Source organism: Cynoglossus semilaevis, chromosome 11 (assembly GCF_000523025.1).
Source record: "Cynoglossus semilaevis isolate Cse_v1.0 chromosome 11, Cse_v1.0, whole genome shotgun sequence".
Taxonomy (NCBI): Eukaryota; Metazoa; Chordata; class Actinopteri; order Pleuronectiformes; family Cynoglossidae; genus Cynoglossus; species Cynoglossus semilaevis.
Genome location: NC_024317.1, coordinates 9326349 through 9347187, shown reverse-complemented (window position 1 = coordinate 9347187; position 20839 = coordinate 9326349). Strand labels below are relative to the sequence as shown.

The 20839-nt window shown below is 39.1% G+C and overlaps 3 protein-coding genes and 1 long non-coding RNA gene across 5 annotated transcripts in view; 2 read left to right on the top strand and 2 right to left on the bottom strand.

Moving 5' to 3' along the window:
- Window positions 1–528: 528 nt before the first annotated feature.
- On the bottom strand, window positions 529–5235 carry nsg1 (neuronal vesicle trafficking associated 1). Its single transcript, XM_008320423.3, has 5 exons — window positions 5001–5235; window positions 4496–4648; window positions 3723–3839; window positions 2039–2149; window positions 529–1380 (listed from the first exon to the last, which is right to left on the bottom strand). Exons 2-5 carry the CDS (start codon window positions 4622–4624, stop codon window positions 1180–1182), a joined length of 558 nt encoding a protein of 185 aa, XP_008318645.1. The 5' UTR covers window positions 4625–4648; window positions 5001–5235; the 3' UTR covers window positions 529–1179.
- Window positions 1256–4994, top strand: LOC112487696 (uncharacterized). Its single transcript, XR_003051021.1, has 3 exons — window positions 1256–1398; window positions 3092–3182; window positions 4739–4994. It is a non-coding gene; the product is annotated as an uncharacterized LOC112487696 (long non-coding RNA).
- A 5744-nt stretch (window positions 5236–10979) lies between the features above and the next one.
- Window positions 10980–20839, top strand: part of LOC103386254 (transforming acidic coiled-coil-containing protein 1-like) — a 23093-nt gene continuing 13233 nt past the window's right edge. Inside the window, 1 exon segment of the mRNA XM_025059813.1 lies at window positions 10980–11214. Within this exon segment, the coding sequence (XP_024915581.1) occupies window positions 11144–11214 (71 nt within the window). The 5' untranslated portion in view covers window positions 10980–11143.
- Window positions 12589–18847, bottom strand: aggf1 (angiogenic factor with G patch and FHA domains 1). 2 transcript variants are annotated; one of them, XM_025059814.1, is made up of 16 exons: window positions 18725–18847; window positions 18569–18630; window positions 17819–18012; window positions 17474–17573; window positions 17129–17337; window positions 16901–17029; window positions 16474–16674; window positions 16224–16293; window positions 15056–15155; window positions 14751–14802; window positions 14565–14666; window positions 14323–14488; window positions 14149–14228; window positions 13627–13754; window positions 13449–13548; window positions 12589–13347 (listed from the first exon to the last, which is right to left on the bottom strand). In XM_025059814.1, exons 3-16 carry the CDS (start codon window positions 18002–18004, stop codon window positions 13108–13110), a joined length of 1863 nt encoding a protein of 620 aa, XP_024915582.1. In that variant the 5' UTR covers window positions 18005–18012; window positions 18569–18630; window positions 18725–18847; the 3' UTR covers window positions 12589–13107. The 2 variants fall into 2 exon arrangements, with proteins under 2 accessions (XP_024915582.1, XP_008318644.1); XM_008320422.3 differs by lacking the exon at window positions 16224–16293 and adding an exon at window positions 15469–15880.

Genomic DNA, 20839 nt, shown 5'->3' with positions numbered 1-20839 from the left:
CCATCAAACATTAGTGTGAAATGTGGGCACTTTATTTTATCTTACTGTTTTCATGTAGCAAATGCACTTTAATGGTAACAGTTACATTGTCTGAAAAAGGTACATAATTGGTGACGGTGTGAGTCAAATAACAAATACAGAAAAAAGGCAACAGGACAAGCAACTACTGTCAGTTTTTGTTCCACTACATCTACCTACGTAAGTCTAGCATCTGCACCGGCTACAGCAGCCATCATTGTGACCTGGGTCATTGCGAAGCATTGCACAATACAGTGTCTTCACTAGCAATGCAAAAACATTCAATAAAGGCCAATAGAATTTTTTGCTCTGAAAAGGAACCACTAGGTGAAGCCAGCAAAAGAAGAATTTCACATTGTTTGCACAAAGATTTAAATGAATGGAGGTACTGTAATCATTGATGCTGGTTAAAGACACTAAAGAACAGTAAACTCTGTAACAGCACTGTATGCAGAGAGCACTAAGGACTGAATCAAAGAAACACAATTCAAATACATATTTTGTTGCTGGTTAAAATGTTTCTTTCGTTCAACCCTTGTTTATAATGTTCAGTACGGTGTTGTAATAACTGTGACCTGTGCAACAATAGGGCCACGAACTCCTGGACTTCAAGCTGTCAGACATGCACGGTCAGAAACCAACGTTCTTGAAATGAAAAGGTGTCAAATTGTGTTGTCAATATTGTTAATATTATTATTAGAGTCATGCGTGCATGTGGGTGAAGACAAGCGACGCAGACACAGGATGGTTCACAGTCGTTTTACAATCAGAGTACTAAAGTAACTTTTCTTACACATGTTTATGTACAAAGATAGCAAGTGTGTGTGTGTGTTTGGGGCTTTTTTCTACTCATTTGCCACTATGTTCTGTAAAGTGTAAATAAATAATAACACGTGCTATTCAAACAAACCACGAATCCACCAGACTGAAAGCCCCAGTCGGCTGAAAAACATGTTTAAATTTCCACACATTTCCTGCGACAGTACACGTCAGCTGACCACATTAACATCAACAACACAGCACTGCACCTCAGGAAAGAGAAGCTGTTTTTTCCCCTTCCCTTAAAGCCACTGGACTCTAAGGTTTGCTTGAATGGCACAACCATATTATTTATTTTCTTTTCCGCAGCAGCACAGGCCGCCTCCTCAGCCCCCAGATCGCTTAAGCCAGCTTCTGTGCCGTCTCCATCTCTTGCTGGGTAACCTTTTCCTCGGACATGATGGTCATCCATGGCGATACGGAGCGCGTGATGGTCTGCTTGGCCATGTTGTAGTGGTTAATGAGGGTAAAGAGACGCCCACGGCCCCCAGGTCCCTGAGGGGGGTAGTTGTCGTACATGCCAGCAGGCATGCAGCGCCCTTGCTGTTCAAAGGACAAAAGGTTAGATTTGACTTAAAATACCACTTAGACTCTAATGTTAATAGGTTCACAAATAATAAGTCACAAGGTAAGAAACTGTAGTGATCATTTAAAAAATGTCCTTTTTTTTCTTTCTTGTCAAACACGCTACAGCAAAGGTTTGTATTAAGGCTGTGGTTGTTATTAAGAGCTCAGCCCCTCTAACAAAGTGTTCCATGTTTTGATGAGCTTTCATTGTACCAAAGATGAAGATGACCATCTGGGCTGTAATTAACAAAATGTGTGTAAATCAGTATCAAGCCACCAGCCATCTGTGATGGTATGTGGTGCCACTGCAGTCAGTGTATTGGGGGTGGAGGGTATAGAGAGTCTACCAGTCTTTCTCTAATGGTCTTGTATTCAACCCAACACAAATTGTTAAGTTGACCAGACAGCATAATGAAAACAAACAGCTGTAAGCATCAATGTACTGTTAAAAATATATTTTAAAAAAAGAAATTCAACTTAAATTCATAAGAATTATTTCTGAAAGTTTGTTTCAGTTATATTTTTCCTCAGAAAAAAAGATGTGCTGCATTTGTCGGAGGTTAAAATCAAATAAAATGTAACACTACACAGAGGGAAAAAAATTGTAAAAATGTGGACGAATCTAAAGATTTACCGTGTAGACAAAGCTGTCAGGACAGGGCTGCTCGTACTGGTAGACCTTGTAGACAACCAGGAACACCACGCAAACCAGAAAGGCCAGGGCGCAGATCACCAGCAAGGTCACCTAGGGTATACACAGGTGTTGACACTGCAGTTTATATCTAGGAAGCTGCAGTAATAAGACATGTTCAAATCCAACTCATAAAAGAAAACAAGGGTTTGGTTTGGAAAACCAAAACAATCCACCGGCTGCCAAGTTGCCACTGAGGTGGACTGAGCGTGGCACCGTCCCCACACACTCCACAGGCGCTTCAGCTGCCCCCTGCTCACTTTGGTGATGGGTTAAAAGCATAGGTTACATTTTGTTGTGTGCTGTGTCACAATGATGAGTAATTCACTTTTCTGAAAATTCTGAAAATACAATATTTAAATCTAGCCAGCTGACAGGTTAAAGCTGTCATTCTGTCAGAAAATAAACACACTGGCATGTTCGTTCAATGTCTCCCTCTAGTGATAAGTTCTAAATACCGTGCAGTTCTTAAATGGCTATAAACTCATCATCAAAATGAAAATGAACGTACAGAACCAGGAAGGATCTTTGCTATCACAAATGAAACCAAAAATTAATATAGTTCATCAGTTAATATGTTATCTAATATAAGATCTGATTAATTGACTTGCAGGTTAAACAAACGCTTTGGAACACTTGCTTACAAACAAACAATACTGTGAGAGTGTGAAATAGTGATAAGTCAGGCTGCAGAATATTCAGCACCTCCAGAGGGGAGCGGCTTGTGTGACCATCTGTGTTGCCCTGCTCTCTACTCCCAGGAGAATTATGTAACCGCTACTGGTGTTTCTGGAAAGCAGGCGGTGGATAAGACAGCATGTCTTATTATTGTCAAAGATGTCAGTTCTCATGTTAGGTAAGGCCTTAAAAATAATAATAATCTATGATGCAATGCTTACAGAAAGTGACTTTTTTTTGTTGTTATTGTTTTTGTCGTAACAGTTATGATTGTTGGGATAATTGTTATCTTAATTTTCACATCTGTACAATTTAAAGATATCTTCTAGGAACTGAGCAGAAATACAATGACAGAAAACTACAATCAAACTCTAATGCTGAAGGGAACATCAAGGAAACACCTGTTAAGGTCAGTCTGAAATCTGTTGTGGAAAAATATAAATGTTTTTGTTTGAATGCAAAGGCGACTTTGAATATTCCCCAGTACAGTGAGGTACAGCACGCTATTTGTGATTTTCTCAGTACGTTTGGCTTTTGTTTGGTACCAAACTGTTAAAATGGACCTACCATGATGATGTTTTGCTATTATTACTTGAAGGTGGGAAAGAGCTGACCACCTCTGCTGCATGGGAGATCAGAAAGGCTTGAAAGAGTCTGAAGAGACGTTGCCATTTGGAGGCCATTGCCATGGCAGCAGCTGAATTAATGAGAGTGTGAGGGCAGGGTTAAGTGAATCATTGTGATGTCGTTTGCCTGTGCTGCCCTGTGAGATGACAGGCAGGACAGCAGTGGAGGAGCCACACGGGAGTGTAATGTAGAAAGCGGAGGTAGGATTGTGACAGCAGAGAAATGTCAGCACAGTGGCTTCTGTGTGTGTGGGAGTGTTGCCTGATATTAGAAAATGTGATGATGCATGAGAAAGTGGCTGAGGCACAGACATTCTTCTTACTTTGAGTCGCTCAGATACGCCTTCGATGATGCTGATGGAGAACTCCGCAATTTTTGGAGACCGTAACTTGGCTTTCTTGCTCTCACCTTCATAGTCTGCCTTTGTTTTCACCACCACCTATAACAACACACATAGGAGAAAATGTTCCATCAACAATCAGCTGGATCTGCTGAAAATGGCTTATGAGCTACAGAAAATCAATTAAAATCAGGAAAAAAGTTGCATAATGCTGCAAAGTGACATCATCGCTAGTACTGGTGCCGCACAGAACAACAGTAAATAACCAATGATTCATATTGAACAAAGGCTTTGCATTTGAGATTGTTTGATTTTTCTCACCATGTGTACATGGGGTTAATCCAGGTAATCATATTTGCAAACTGGGATCATGTTTGTTTGAACAGTACTACACTTGGCCAGCAGGGGCTGGCTCCTATAGGCATTTTTTTCTCAATCGCCATTATCTTTTTCCTTGGTGTCATTTAACAAAAATGGTTTTATAAAAATGAATAAAGATAATTGATCAAAATATGAAGTACAGTCTAAAACTGTAATTAAATAAAAAAACTGTATAAGGCTGTGATTATTACTTATTGATTATTATGTGAATGTATCCAAACAACAACATATATATATATACATATACATATATACATCTGCTTATTTCAACAACAAAAAAGGTCGACTAATCGTAGTTACACAACCTCATAAACCACTGTGGCTGTATGTACAATATGAGAAAAATGTCCAACCACTCGCCCGGTATCCCTTACCTTATCTGGTGGAGGGAACTGCAGCTGACTGGCATCTAACGGTGTGATCAGTGGAATGGTGTCAAATCCATCTTCACAAACCACCTTCCCGTTGGTTTTCTCGCTGAAATTATTCCCCAGTTTGACCATTTTTCCCAATGCAAGACGCCAAACCTGGGGGAGGACGGGGGAGAAAAGGCAGACACTAATGAGATCTGTGACCAATTGTTGTCCTCACCACTATCATCTTGTGATCCTTCACAGATCCCCCAACAAAAGACATCAGTGAAAAACCACCACCTCCACCATCATCATCATCACCATCATCGCCATCACCATCATGTATGATGCCCGTAAAGCTAACACAGGTGCTGTGATGCGCACTGTGGCCCACGGAGAAGCCCGTTACCAAACAAAAAGGCGCAGGAGGAAGACGCGCAGCAGCAGAGATTTGACATCATAACACAAAAGCATATGTATCATCACGGTGAGAAAAGGTTTTACTGCAGTCCAGCTTTTCACTCACCCGCTCAGCAGTCAGTCACCTTAAATCTTTGCCTTCCGTCTGAGGTGCTGTCTCTGTGTATGTGTGCGCGTATGTTCGTATGTATGTGTGTGTGTGTGTGTGTGTGTGACGCAGTCGATTTGCGGAAAAGCCGCTGCACAATATGGCCAGATGGGGGTTTGTGCGTTTCCTCCTCAGAGCTGAACTGTGATGCTGATGCTACTGCTGCTGCTGCTGGTGGTGTCTGGCTGCACTGCAAGTGACGTAACATTATCATCATCACCAGCGGCCCAAACTCCCCCATTCCACATTTCCCTAAGAAAAAACCCGTTCATATTTTTTGTTGTTACTGATGCAGCACTCAGAGTATCATTAGGCCTGAATGTAGGTATGCTGTTGTAGGTTTCCCTGTTGTCTATAACCTTAATGTAGGGGTGTCACACTTGAATTCACAGAGGGCCATAATGAAAAACTTGAACAAAGTCGTAGGCCAAACTTAATATTTATTGTTTCTTATTATTGTTTGTGCTATAAAATAGCTCGTACATTGCTAATACTACAAATCCTGCCAGTATATAGGGGTTATATTCTGATGGGCCAACTTTAGTACACATTTGATATGATCTCGCAGGCCAAGTATAGTTACACTGCGGCCCAAATTTATTCCCCGGGCCTGAGTTTAACACATGTGCCTTAATGGAATTATGAACAACACTCCTCAGATTGCATTATTTATCCTAGTGTTAATATATGAAATCAGTATTAGACAACGCCTCTTTTTTCACATCTGTCCGTCACTGAAACAACAAAGCTGTTTCTGTGTATAGACTCCACTGTCCTGGTCAATGACAAATCAGTGATGAAGACAACACCGGTGATGTCACCTCAGGTTAAGACAGAAACTGCAGCTCTTCAGTGTCAGTTATGTTTTGACTGAGCCTGGTGGCCATGACAGCTGCACAGCCTCCAGCCAACAATGCTCACTGTTGTGTTGTATGTGCTGATGAGTCAATACTACAATGTCATTATAGTGATCAGATTTCCTATCCCTGGGGTCCATGAGGTGAGGTCATCATTTCCCGCTAGTACTATATGGTGATAAAGTGACACCTTATCGCAGTATTATACTTCAGAACATGGAAGGACATTTTTATAATCAGCCCAGCTTACAAATGGACTTAAGTTCAATAAGAGCTGTGTTTGTGTGTGTGTAAAAAAGACTTATTTTATTAAATAACTTATCTTAACTTTTTAGAGCAATGACTTAATTTTATTAATTCTGAAATTTAAGTCAGAACTGACTCTAAATTAAGAATTTCAATTTACTTTTATAAATGAGTCTTAAATGACCTAATTTAGTCATCTTTTGACTTCAACTTGACTTAAAAACATTTAACACAATTCTAAGCTAAAAACTAAAGCTAAGATAAGGTAAAAACCAAAATATAGGTTTAGAATTAACTTATTACAAGTCAAAAATAAGTTTAGTTATTATTAATAACAATAACAATGTGTAACAATGTTGAGAAAAAATAAGTTCGGACCAGGGTCAGTTGGTAAAGGCAACAAAATTTGATTACGGGGAATATTTTTCTTAATTTTGTTGTTGCAGTTTTTCATTGTGTTAAATTTCTTTAGAGGTTCCTGTTGCATCTTTCGATTGAAACACTAGAGGGCGACGACAGACCAGACATGGATGTCTAGTGCCATTGACATGGTAAGGCTAACTTTTTGACGTACACTCTATAGTTATTAACAAAGATGTTAACAAAGGTACAGAAACACTTCAGACTACTACAAACTTCAGATATTGCATGTACATACAACCTAATTATCCAATAAAAACTAAAATAATCATCGGATCTTTGATTTTGAGTATTTAAGTGTTTTCTGCTATTAGTATGTAGCTTACTGTATATCGTGTGGGATATGACGTGGCAGAGTGGTGCTTAAATAAATAAAAAAATACATAACATAGTTTTAATTGAATGATTAATGATAACATCTTAAACAGTTTTACAATTATTGCAGAAAGCTCATTTCAGTTCTTTCCATTGTTGACTGTTCGATTTTATGATGAAACCTAAAAAAAAAAAAAAAAAAAAAAAAAGATGCTCATTTACATTATCTGTAAAGTTAATTTTTTATTGTGTATTTCCCTACCATTGTCTCACCATTCTTGTGTTTGTTAAGTTGTTTTTTTTAACCCTTGGTTTGTGTTTTTGGGAATAGTGTAACAAAAATACACTATTCCCAAAAACACAGACTACTTCAAGTTAAAATAAACAACAGAAATGAGTGACTGAAACTGCTGTGTCTTTAAAACCCACTCTGCTCCTGGCTCTCTGCCCACACAGCTCATTTCCCTTTTCCCATCCAGCCACATGGGCTGAACTCCACTGTACAGAGGGAACAAACTTCACTCTTCACTCACAGACCGTGAGTCCGACCATCAGTCCAACACTGGCTCCATTCAGGACCCGCGTCACTGACTGAGGACTTTTCCATCTGCTGTGAAGGACAAGGACGTCAGAGCAGAGCAGTCACACCTTCCTCCGTCCTCGGACAAGACAAGGTATGATTACCACTCAAGTGTCTGCTAGTCAAACACATAGTTACTGACACTTTAGACTAGACTGCACTGTAGGTCTTCTCTGCTTCATTGTGTGAAGTGTTAAGTATTGATTTGCTGACTCTCTGACAGGATGTCAGCTGACCCTATGCATGCGCTGAGTCTGGTGTTGAAAACTTTTGCCTACTGTGCAGGAGCTATTGTCCTCTCCTGTATCAGGCAACCAGATCATTGTGGCGTTAGAACAGTGATGTTTGTCTCTGAAACTGTTATGTTCAGTGAGGTTTTAATTCAAAAGTCAAAGTATTCAATATCCGGTCCAGTATCTCAGATCCAGTCCAGACTTCTTTGGGATATTTTGACTTAGAGAAAAGTAATACATTTGGTCGTTGAACAGATTGTGAAGCTTGACAATGACCCATAAGTTCCACAGCAGGCTGTACAAACAGGATGTCCTTACACACGCACGGTCTGGATGAATGAACAGGCTCAGGAGCCGTCAGCGATGCTGTCATTGCTGTCGGTGTAACAATCCAAATGAGATATCTTCTCCTAAAAAAAAAAAACTAGGACCCATGTTATTGTGGACATGTCGCACAGAGACTACATCATGTGGGCGAGTGGGCTGTCGGCGCTATTCCTAGGATTTTCTAGGAAGATGAGGTCAGAGGGAGACACACCCAGAGGCTCGGAACCCTGAGCAGGAAAAGTCATGGGTGGAAGACATTCATCAGTGACTTTGACTGAGTCACTCCACCAGGACCAAGTTTCAGTGGAATTTCTATTTAGTGTGACACGTGAAGAATATTTTCCCTGCCTGACGGAATGTCGTGCCGTTCAGCCAGGCATGGGAAAATCCACCCAAACAAACAGTCCTTTGTAGATAATATTGTTGTGAGAAGTAAAAATCAACCACTCCCCTGTCTCCCCCTTCTTTAACAAAGGGGTTTAATACAAAACATTCAGAACATGTTCCCCTTGGAATGTAGAGGGAATGAGAACAACTTCCTTTCAGCCCAAAAAGATCCAGTCGGATCTGTGACCTTTGAACTACTTGGAGGCAGTTAATTGTCCACTTCCTGGACTCTCTTTTCATTTATATGTTGAACTATTTTAGGAGATGAGTTTTAAAAATAGTAAAATGTTGTGTTTACAGCCTGAGAATCCTGTTCTGGTTTCTTCTTAGGTTGTATTTAGTTGCTAATATGTGGCTGAGGCAAGCGACGACTGAGAAGGAAGTGTGTGTACTCGTATCAATGTGTGTTAATCAAGATCAGACTTCCCATTATTTATTTCAGTGGGCAGGCAGAAGAAGGTATTTAATCAATATAATCAATGTGAGGTAAGGCTGAAGGAAACCCTTTATTTTATTTCAATGTTCTTCGTGAACAGCATTAAGTTATAGCAGTGGATGAAGCAGATAAACAAGGTCATTCTTTGAGGTCCGCTGTGTTCTCATGTGAAGTTGGGTTCTCTCTGGATAGAGATCTTTGAAGTGACTGTACTGTAAGTCTAATTTGTTTTGTTTTTTGCTGCAGTTGAACGTCAACAGCACAATTATCATAAACAACAGTATTGCAGTTGATGCTATTCTTAAAAATGGTTGTTTTAGTAGTACAGTCTGTACAGTCTGTACTTTGACGTCAGACTATTGTGTACATGGAGCTGCATTCTTTTTGGTGTCTTTCTGCATAAGTGCTGGTCTTTAGACTCCGCAGATTTGAAGCTGGAGCTTTGTGTAAAGCAGGTAATAACAATCACTTGACCTTTAACCCCTGCTTAAAGTCAATGAAGGACTCAGTTTTACAGTCAATTTCATGAGGGTTTCTTTAGAAATCATTCATATTCCTTTTTACCTAACTATTTTTTATTACTAAGAAAAATAACTGTTTTTGTGCTGTAGTTTGAAAGAATCATAAAAACACTGTTTCAAAATCAAACAAGCTGTGTTCAGCTTTGAGCAGTTAACTACATCAGACAACGCTCGGTCTTTTAACAGTGATGTCCTCCCGACTAAACTGTACGTCTGAGGTACATTGTCCAAAATTACAGGCTCCTCTGCCTGTGGTCTGTAGCAGAGCAGAAACTCAGCCTTCGACCATAATAGACCATAATAGGTGAATGAGGTCTTGCATCATGTACGGAAACTATGGATAATGATGCTGCCACCACTGTTATAATACGTGGTTGCACACAAACTAAACACAGGCCTGGGCGAGAGTTCACTTTTTATAGCTGAGGTCATATTTGACTCAGTACCAGGCAAATGAAAAAAATATTTTATTACTTTTCAAATCAAACAACTAAATCAAAGAGTTTTATACAGTATATAGTCTGCGTTTTTGTGTGTGTTTTCTACTCCACTGGCCAAAACATACAGGGTTAGGTTTATAAGTCACTATCATATGTCACCCTGCAGATATATGAAGAAAAAGGAGCAGCAGAGCTACATAAATTACTTTGTAATTGCTGTTAACATGGTGGACAGGTATAGTACTATAATATTTTTGTACACATATGCAGATATGACCAAATGATTGGAAACGTCTACATTGACATCTACTGATGCAGCAAACATTTTTTCACGTCTGGTTTCAAGGTTCACATATGTGTGGTATGAGAGAGGTGATGACCTTTGACCTGTGTCTCAGATCAAAACCCCAGTGGGTTGAAAACAAGGCATCATAAAAGAGTACATGTACTGAGAGTATTTAAGTATATTTTTATCTCAAATTTAAAAACATTTCTTTGTCTTCAGCTCGTTAAATTGAGGTCAAAGGAAATTACTCAACTGCAGATATGTCGAGAGACTGTGTCCCAGAACTGATCTTAAGCCGTAAGTAAAAACTTGTCCCCACTTGTTGGTGGAACATTCTGAGAAACGACACCTCAGGGAGAAGCACATTGTCTCAATGAATGAAAAATACTGATAAACTTAATTTAATTTCTTAGTTTCCAATTAGTTATTCCTATTAGTTCCTATTTGGTTAATTTTAATCAATGTCTTCGACATGACCAGACAAGAAAAAAACTAGAAAACATTCTAAGCCATTTGACATGACATGTTGTTATATTACGTCTTTTGACCTGTAGGTGTCTGTATCAGCTGACTCTGTCCTGCAGCAGTGCAGAATCAATTACATATACTGTACCTTTGGAAAGAAAGAAAACCCCACTATTAACACATTTTTAGAGAACAGTGGCACAGTGTTCTTATAATTGCTCTGAGGGTTTTAAGAACCGGTCAAGTCAGATATCTGCAAAGCTCTTAGCTCACACTAATACAGCTTTATCTCATGACTCACAACATCTTTTTATGGCCAAGACTTTATACTCAATAGAACAGTGCACAAACGCTGGTCCCTGCCTATTTTATTACAGTCCAGTATCAGCTGTTCAATGTTTGCTAGCAGACGTTTGAGGGAGGAGACATGAGCAGGGAGGTACCTACCTGTTGATAGAGAAGAGGAAATCTGACAGCAGAGCGTACTAGTTGAACTACCACAGAAGGAGCATGACGCCCGGCTGAGGGGAAATACACATGTACCTTTGGAGGAACTTGTCAGTGGACTGAAGAAGAAGGGAGATAAATATGGGTGGAACTATAAGTCAGAAGAAGGGCAACAGAAAAGCCAGCACCAGGAGTCGCACCAGCAGTGCTGTGTGAGTGCATTTTCTAACATGTCTTGTGATTTTAGTGCAAAAGCTAAACATTGATCTGGTCCAGACTAATTGGACCCTAAACTTTGCCATATCCAGTCAGTGAAACCTAAGTCCAGTGTGTTTTCATTCTTTCTCCACTTGGTGTGAGACTGGCCTCTGTTCAACTGTTCCCTTGGCAAATGTATGCAAATATTCACAGAGCCATTTAACTAATCCAGTGTTTGGTTACTGGTAGATGATGCCACAGTAAGAAGAGCTGCACTAGAAAAATAAAAAATGTTAGAGATGCCCTGAAAGGTTTATGTGGACACTTTGCAAATATTCAACAATCTATGCTGTTGTTTACAAACACAACCTCCCTTCCTCTCCCTCTCCCCTGCAGGGGCTGCTATTAACACAGTTTTAATGAAATGCTTCATGAGTTGAGTGTGTTGGTGCAATAACATTGCGTTACATAAATCTTAACGTTCTTATGTAAGCATTTGCCAAATATGTGTGTGCATGTGTATATATACACAGTATATATATATAATTTTGTTTTTGTGAAGTCATATTGGTTTAAAAATGAGGCTGTAAATTGTGATCATTTGAAACAGTTGCTTGAACACATTCTGCCTTGCGTTTTCACAGTATGATCTCATTGTGTGACATACAGCTTGACTGTGTCAATATTTGCCTGAGGTGATCTTGGTACTCTTTGCTCTAGGAGGCGCAGCAGCTGATCTGCTGTCAGTACTTTTTAAAGACGTGATTAGAGTGGAAAGCTTTTACATTACTCCGTCAGTGACCTCATCTTTTAGTCTGGAAACGTCCCACTGATGAGGTTGTAAAAAGACAACAACTACTTTAATGCACACTTTCATAGAAATATTGTTATTACACAACAAATAGAGTTTTGCACATTTTGAAACTGATACTCGAGCAGTTTCAAAATGTGCATTTCTTTTGCAAACTTCAGCTAATTCTGATATGGGAAATGTGGGCAGCTGGCTGTGAATTTACTTTATGCGTTTGGTATAATTACAGTCACAAACAGTGATATATATATATATATGTGTGTGTGTGTATATATACTGTATATATACTTCACTGTTTTCAGCTTATGTGGTTTTTATATTAACAGTAGTTTTTTTGGAGAAACAACTTATACTTACAATAATTATAAATTAATTATTTATACCTATTATTCAAATATATTGTGAGAAATATGGTTTTTGTTTTCATGAAAATTGTATCTGTCTGATTAAGTCACACAGCGTACCTTATGCTAAATTATATTCAGCTTGATGTTAATCTAAAAAAAATTGCATACAATGTTATCAATGTGTTTTTCCTAAGTGCTTTTATAAGGAGCAAAGGATTCTTGACACAGTATTACTGCAAAATATTTTTAATTAGGAACCTTACAAACAACGTACATAACACGTACTTGGATGCCAGAAACAAACTCCCTGATCCATGAAGAAATTGAAGAAAAAATGACAAACTGCAGTAGTGAGGTGTAGTTTTTCATTTTCTTCATTAAATGTCTGAGTTTGATTTGATGATCTTCTGACACCGGCCCTCAGTTCAGTCCATAGTGTCTGACGGCCAGTGTTACAGTAAGAAAACTTCCATGTTTCATACAGGGAATGGTGTTTCTTTCATTGTGAGCATTTCCATTCCTTCTCCAAACATGGCCTTTAACCATAGTGTTATTTCTCTAATCTGTCCAGATGATCCGACTTAACCACCAAAAATTTGAGGATGTAAAAAATGTTACTTCAGGTCGAACCAGGTGGGAATGACCACTTTGTTTTCTCATAAAAAAATTGTAAGAGAACACCAGGTCAGACTTCATACACTGCTGTACATCTTTATTTAACTGAGTGAGAACCTGCAGCACGTCTGTAGTTATGTTTGGTTGTCAGTCTCTGTGTTTGTGTTTTCCATCTCATCTGCTTTGACCCAGGTCTTAGAGGAATTGTTCTGAGTTCTGTTTGCCAACGTGTCAGGCTGACATGAGTCAGCAAATCTTTCTCTGGCCTTTTCCCAGTTCTTCTGAGACTTAGATTTGGTCATTGAAATGGCTTCTACAGAAAGAGCAGCACTGGCCCCCAGACCGGACTGAGACTTTCTGATCTTTAGTTCAATCTGTTCAGGAAGGAAAGTGAAAAATGTATCAATATTGAATTTCTTTCTATGGAAAAGCAGACGTGCCTTTCAGACACCTCCAACTGCTGAAATGATCTTACTGGGTTTTTCATTCCAGTTCCTTCTTTGCCAAGTCCCTCTCCCTTTTTCCAGCCCATCTTCTCCAGCATCTTTCGTCCTTTATTGACTTCGCTGATCTCCCTATGTGAAATAACAATAACGTACAGTCAGCAACAGGTTTTATATTTTTTAACTCTTATTCAAAGACAACAAACCTACTTGTGAACAGAAGCAGGAGCATCATCTCGTTGGAAAACCCCTTCACTGCCCACAGTCTGTCTGCGAGACTGTGCTCGGTCTTTGTATTTGGGATTCTTCAGAGGTTTGTTTTCCTCATACTCATTACTCTATAAACAGAAACATATAAAGATTACAGCAGAGTTACATATCCCCAGGCCCCCTTTTTTTTAAATATTGATTTTAACAACAAATGAATAATGAGGGGAGGGAGGGCATTTAAACTGAAGACAAGTTGCAGGCTAGGGAAATTCCAGTAGCTTCATTTTTTATATAATTTCTGTTTTTCTAGAGCGGCTTCTCAGTGGCAATGTTTAATTAACACGTATTTCATACTCATACATATTTATTAAGAAGTGAAATAAGATTAACCATTATTGTCCACAATTATGTTTCAGTGGACCAGTATCATGTGTTTTAGTGGACACCATCACGTCTAGTAAAACCTTGTCATAAATGATGGACAATTTTCCTGAGATTGTTGTCGATCCAAATTCCACTGACCTGCAGACCATATTTGGCCTTTATCTGCTTCAGTTCCTTCTGTCTCAGTGCTTCTTTATGTTCTTTAGTGAGAGCAGGACCTTTGAGGAACAGACAGGAAAAGTCACAAATCACTGCTGTGTTACAAATCTTCTTTCTCTGATTTTGTTTCCTTCTCTCCTGGAGGTTCCTCACCCATCTGCTCCTCTTGCTTGTACTTGCTGATGTGTGCCATCACCTGACCAGGCTCACATCCATCGCAGGTATCAGTTCCTGAGTGGATGTGGAAAGACAGCACAGTCTCTCCCATCTTCACTTCATCACCGTGCATCAGTACATGAGGCTCACATATCGCTTTAGGCTGTGGAAAGAAATATTTACATTTAGCTTCAGTGTCAACATTCACTTTAAACAACCAGCTGTGTGAACACGTTGACCTGTAAAATGCGATTGCCGTTGATGACTGTTCCATTCTGACTGCCCTGGTCCACAAGCACGTAGCTCTGCTGCTCTTGGTCAAAATGAACCTCTGCATGGAACTGAAACCAGATGTGAGGTGTTTTACCTGACAGACTCAGTTCTATATGAACTACTGAAGGGTGTACATTTTACAAGACTTGTACCTTGCTGACTCCCATCTCTGGTATTCGAATGGCATGATCCATATCTTTCTCTCTGCAACAAAATTGTTGGATGCTGTGAGAATAACCATTATCTTTATACATTACACCTGTAGGGGATCTCAAACCACTTACACCTAACTCCCAGTTCCTAACAATAAAACATCTATTCATCAAGGACAGTGTAGTTAGACATAATGTGCATCTGATGTTCTGAGTATAAAGCTAATTTGACCATTGAGTTGGAAAAATTACATTTTTACAGTATAATCAATAACAATGGGAGCAGGAGACAAAAAGACACTAACCTGCCAATAGTAGCCTGAGAGTCAGCTGTGATGATGAACAGAGTGCCTACTTGCAGCACTGGAGACCGGACCACTGTCACTCTTACACAGGGCGGCCAAGCTGCATGACACAGGACCACATTTATCAAGACAAGTAATATTGACCTGATGGCTAAGAAATTAAACTGTAAACAACATTAACTGCACATGAACTATACACAAGAGTTCTTTATTCAGGCTCTGATTACATAGTGTACCCAAAGCCTTACTTAATAATGTCCACTTAGACATGCCACACAGAGCACTGCTTTTTATAGTTCTAACCTAAGTTGTTGTGCTGTCTTGCTACACTCTTTATTAAATCACATAGGGAACATATAGTGACTACGTGTATCCAGACGAGGTCGTAAAATTCAGCTCATCCTTCCTCTCACCTGTCTGAATCTCAGTCTCCAGCTCTGTTTCTGGACTTTCCCTGCATAGGGAGGCAGAAGGTGATGAAGTTGAGGCGGTGGACTCCTCTCTGTCAGAATCGGTAATCTCACCCTCTTCTGGTTCACTGTTACCATCAGAGTCATCACTCAAAGACGGACTTTTCTTCTTCTTCCTCTTTGTTGATTTTGATTTTTTTTTCTTCTTCTTTTTTGATCTCTCCTCACTGTCATGTGAACCATCTCTGTGCTTCTTCTTCCTCTTGGATGAAGACCTGCCACTCTCCTCGCGTCGTGGATATCTGTCCCTGCTGCGAGATCTTCGTTTTGTTTTACGCGAATCTGACGTATGACTAGCTGGTTGCAGCTCGGCCCGCTTACTTTGTTCTTGTTTTAACGTGAACTCCTTTATATCCTGGCATCAGAGAATAAAAAGGGGCGTGGTTAACGCTTCTCCCGAAGAGGACTGAGAGCGAGACAGCCAGCTTTGCAGTGTAGTATTTGAATCTTTGTCCACTGTTGGTGATCTCAGACTTCAAATACCAATTGTCCTTTAATAACCTAATAATAATAAACATAAACATCTTGCCCAGACCGCCTTTCTCAAGCAGGGGTGATGTCCATAACGATGTTTTTCGTTAAACAGCATGTATGATATATGTATGTGTAATATGTATTATATTGCGCAATATATATTGAGGTATTGCTATACCTTAACTTTACAAAATGTCAGAATGGCAGTAATGATATAAATGTACCTCTGTGGGAAGCAGAATTCCAGTAAGAGCAAATCTTCATTTTAGCCAATGAGCTAGTCACCTCTTGCACCTGAATTAGAGGAATAGTCTATCAGTGAACTAGTTTAAAATAGATACAGCTGACACTCAAGTCTACAAGTCTTTAAAGTCTGAGACCAACAAGGTGGATTTTCAGTTAATCAAAAGCCACCTATCAGCCATATTACAATAAAAAAGTTCAACGTCAGGCAAAATAAAAGTTGATTCTCACCTTATCATCTTGATTTGATGGCTTTTTAACACCTTTCTTGAACTTCCAGCTCTTCTTTTCAGTGGCAGAATTATCCTGGTAAAGCTCTGTGTTACTCTGTGCTGCAGTAACCTCAATCCTGGAATGAAACTGGTACCGACCACTTTCGGCATCAAAGTAGTAGTACATTCCCGTGTTGGCATCATAGTACAACTGACTGACCTAAGGGAGGGGAGAAATAAAAACATGTGTAAGACCAGCTGATGGTTGTAAATGACCTAAGAGAAACTCCAAGCGTGTGCAGCACACCAAGCAGCATTACTGAGGGTTTTACTAAGACTGCATCCTGCTATGGTCAATAAGCCTTATATTCAGTCTTTTAGTCTGTCCTAGGATTTATGTGAGCTGTTTTGAATGAATTAATGTAACACAAATGTATTTGACGAACCGAGTCGTAGTAGAAGCCTGTGCTGTGATCGTAGTACATCCCTGTAGTCTCGTCAAAAACAAAGCCAGTCTGTGTCATTGCCTCCTCGGCTGTGGCCCTCAGCATATCAGCTATGGTTCCAGCGTCACCCTGCGGAAAGATCACCTCCGTTAAAAAACAATAATCAATAAATAATCTCAATTTATCCTGTAGATAACTTTTATATTGAAAATGTATATATAACCTGACCTCTGCTGTGTCTGTGACACTGCTGTCAGGTTGAGCAGCTTCATCTGCAGTTACTGCGTCATTTTGTGTTGACACCTCCACAGCCTGGCTGCCGTTGACTCCATCAACTGCTATTTGTGCTGCGTCTTCTTCTGCCACTGTCTGTTGTTCCTGAGTGTCTCCTGTCTCTGTGTTCTCGCAGTGACTTCCATAGTAATAATTGTAGTAATCTGAAAGGTAATTTGGAAATTTGCTGCTTTTTGGTTTTGAATAATTACAGATGTCACAAGAATCAATCAGAGAAAAATAAATAAATAAACAGACTTAAATATTAAATTAAAATATTAATATGTAAATGGAACACACCCGTTTCTGTCCAAACACATTCTTCTGTCTGAGTCTCAGTGGTGACTCTTTCTTTTTCTTTCCTTTTGCGTTCATGGATTTCATTGCTCAGCTCATCAACCTGAAAAACAAAATAGAAAAAATAAGTTGATGTAACATTTAAATACAAGTTTGTTAACCAATATTACTCTCTGCGATAAACTGGACTTAAAACTATTGATAAGACACAATGTGTTAATAAAGGATATTTATTATTTTAAGAATTCGATATACATGAAACTATGTAAGAGAAAATGACAAATGAGTAATCATTTAGAACTCTATACCATCTCAGCCCTCACAGCTGTTGTCTTTCCAAAGACGAACCTGTTTCCGCAGGTCTTCATTGTAGCTCTCTGTGCTCTTCTGAAGTCGCTCAGACTGCTGCAGCTGCTTCTGCAGTTTGACCAACTCAGCTCTGCAATCTTTAAGTTCCTGTTTCAGCGAATCGACCTTCAGACGCAGCTCTGTCACTTCAGAATCTGCATCCTTTTCTCCGTCCTCATTCTCCATACTTTTGACTAAAAAGGCAATATTTAAGTTAATTAAACTTAATTTTACTCTAAGTTGCAACATAAAAAGAGTAGTTAGAGCAGTAGCACTATAACTTAACAGTAGCACTATAACTTAACAGTGGTGGTTAGCAGTGGTAGGGAATTAACGAGTAGTTATTTAGAAAATTGGGCGACATATTGTATGATGGGAGTATTTATTTATTGTTATTATATTTATGGTTTACGTAAAAAATATCACAATATTAAAAAAAGATTAGAAATAAGTGTTTTTTATACTGAAGTTCATTCATCCATTTTGATAAGTAACGGTGTCAATTATGTCTGGTATTCAGTAATTTTCCATTTAAACGACACCGATTTGGAAAATTCCATTTCAAATTTTATTTCGACAAATGTCTAAATTTGCTTGTCACAGACGATGTACATGCTAAAACCGAACAGATGATTTAAAACTTGCAGGATGAATGTAGAAATCATCGCATTATAAAGCATTAATCAAACAGTGTTATTGGTCTTGTACGATATGAACCACATTGCGCCTAACAGTTAAACTCCTCCGTACCGTTTATTTTTTCTGCTCCTCTTCAGCTGTGACTGTCGTTCCGGCGCAGCGCCTGAGCTCACCTGTAGGGTAGAAATAAACATCTTGTAACCACTCTGCTTTTCCGACACAGTCCAGCACATGTTTTACACACAAGTAGACAGGTAGAATTATAACCGTGGAAGCGTTTACAGTCCACCCTGCTCTTCTCCGCCATTTACTGAAAGCGACAAGCGCGTCATAGCGGATGTACTCCTTTTTCGGGGTTGGTGAACTTCCTTGTCCACCCAACGCCAATATGACGTATCATTAAGCATTACTGCCGCTTAGCGGCAGATATTGATATTACTGCGATGTAACATGTTCGTTGTGATGGTGACAACGATGAGACTTCAGATGTAGTTAATGGTGATGATGGTTATGATCATGGTGACGATGGCAGTAGTGATTAACACATTGAGGATAATAATGATAAAGTTTATTAATCAAATTTGTTGACGGTGAAAGTGACGACGAATACGAATCTTACATTGATGATGAAGTCAAAATAACGATAATGCTGCTTCTGCTACTGATGGTGATATTAACAATGATGATCAACTTACTCTGCTCAGCATTAACAAAGAAGAATGGTAACAACTCATTATTAATGGCAGACATAGTAAACACTATTATTTATGACAAAAATAAAAAAGCCTGAGGTAAAATGAGACAGATATATAAATACAACATAATGATGTAAATATTTATTTATTCATTCATCTATTGTGGTTTTTGTTAAATCTCGAGCTTTTGTGGCTTAACTTCGTGTTTTAACAGTTGCAGTTGCTTTTACATTATGTTACCATTAGATGTCAATGTAGCACATAGATAATGTCTCCATGACTGATTTCATTGACAATGTGGTTTTTTATAGAAAGATTAAAGAAGAGCTGTTTTAACCATGTGACAGGAAGTGTTGTTAAAATTCAAAGCTCTATGGGCTTTGCTAGTTTTAGCTGGCATTTGTTGTTAGACTTTTGCGAAAAGAATGTATGAGAACATAACTTAATGCCACGTTAATGGACTGCTGCCGCTGACAGCATTTCTGCCAATGACTTTTGTTCTCTTTTCCTTGATTAATGTCTTCCTCTTTTGTCCTTCTCTTTTCTCTTTAGTCTCTGATATTCTTGTTATAGTCATGGATTTACTTTTAGATAATTAAATGCTTTACTTCAACTAAGATAAAAAAAATCTTATTCAGGTACAGTACTATGTTAACAACAGCCCATCGCCTGTGTCTATTCGCCTGTGTGTGTGTTGTCCATGTGAGCTCAGGCTGTAGGTGAAAGTCTGTTGTGTAATACTGTGTTCCATTGTTGTTGTCCACAACTGAAACACAGTTCTCTTTTTGACACATATGTGTGTGATTTTGGATCAGAGTTGTTGTTGTTGTGTCTATTAAAAATCTCAAAACAGTCAGGGAAAATCTGTTTTTACTTTGACTTTTTGATCCTTTCCCGAAAATGTCTCACATGGTCCTCCTACTGTTTTTGAAATCTGAGCTGAGCTGAGCTGAGCTGAGATGTGTTTGGATTTTGATGAAGCCTCAGAGTTCTTGGCAGGAGCCACCATAGCGCTGGTGGTTGTAACGGCGGTGAAGTAGCGTTTAAGAAGGAGTTGGCCTTTCATCTGGGGACACACACAGCTGCCTCACTAAACTTTCTGTTTAATAATTATATTTATTTTTAGATCAGAAAGCAGCAAGTCTCACTTCACAGTACTGCTAGACATTTGGAAAGATTAAAATACAATACAAACCCATTTACCAAGAACCAAGACAAAGAGAAATACACTTTTGAATTATAAAAATAAAACTAATAATGCTATTATAAGTATTCATATTGTTGTGCTTTGGCCCAGAGGCAATGTCTCTGTCATTGGTCATTCACCTCCTAGGCAAGTCTGAATCATGGTAAGGGCAGTTGGTACCTTCCAGTGGACTCACCACCCACAGGAAGGTTCAGGGGGGTAGATACGATGCAGTGTGATTTGGGTGGCGACTGCTGCCCCGCGACCCGGTAATGGATAAGCAGTAGAAAATTAATTAATGGATGGATGGAAGTTTTCATATTTGTATTGCCAGTTTTATTTTTTAATTTTTATTCTATTAATAACCTTGCTTTTTGCACATGTCACAATTCTCATTACACTGCCATTGTATGCTTCTCTGCTCTCTGAGTTTTAATATTGTACGACTTAATATTGTAACCCCAACCCCCCACCCCCAGTCAGTTTACTAGGGGAGTTGGG

Bases quoted from the DNA above. Each gene is read 5' to 3' on its own strand.
- aggf1 (XM_008320422.3), bottom strand. From the start codon at position 18,004: ATGGAGAATGAGGACGGAGAAAAGGATGCAGATTCTGAAGTGACAGAG. The intron at 15,881-16,473 runs GTGAGAATCAAC...CTCTGATGCCAG, and splicing joins CATCAAATCAAGATGATAAG to GATATAAAGGAGTTCACGTT. The intron at 14,229-14,322 runs GTGAGGAACCTC...TGTTCCTCAAAG, and splicing joins CAAGCAAGAGGAGCAGATGG to GTCCTGCTCTCACTAAAGAA.
- nsg1 (XM_008320423.3), bottom strand. From the start codon at position 4,624: ATGGTCAAACTGGGGAATAATTTCAGCGAGAAAACCAACGGGAAGGTG. The intron at 2,150-3,722 runs GTAAGAAGAATG...TGTATACCCTAG, and splicing joins GCGTATCTGAGCGACTCAAA to GTGACCTTGCTGGTGATCTG. The intron at 1,381-2,038 runs GTAAATCTTTAG...TCCTTTGAACAG, and splicing joins CTGACAGCTTTGTCTACACG to CAAGGGCGCTGCATGCCTGC.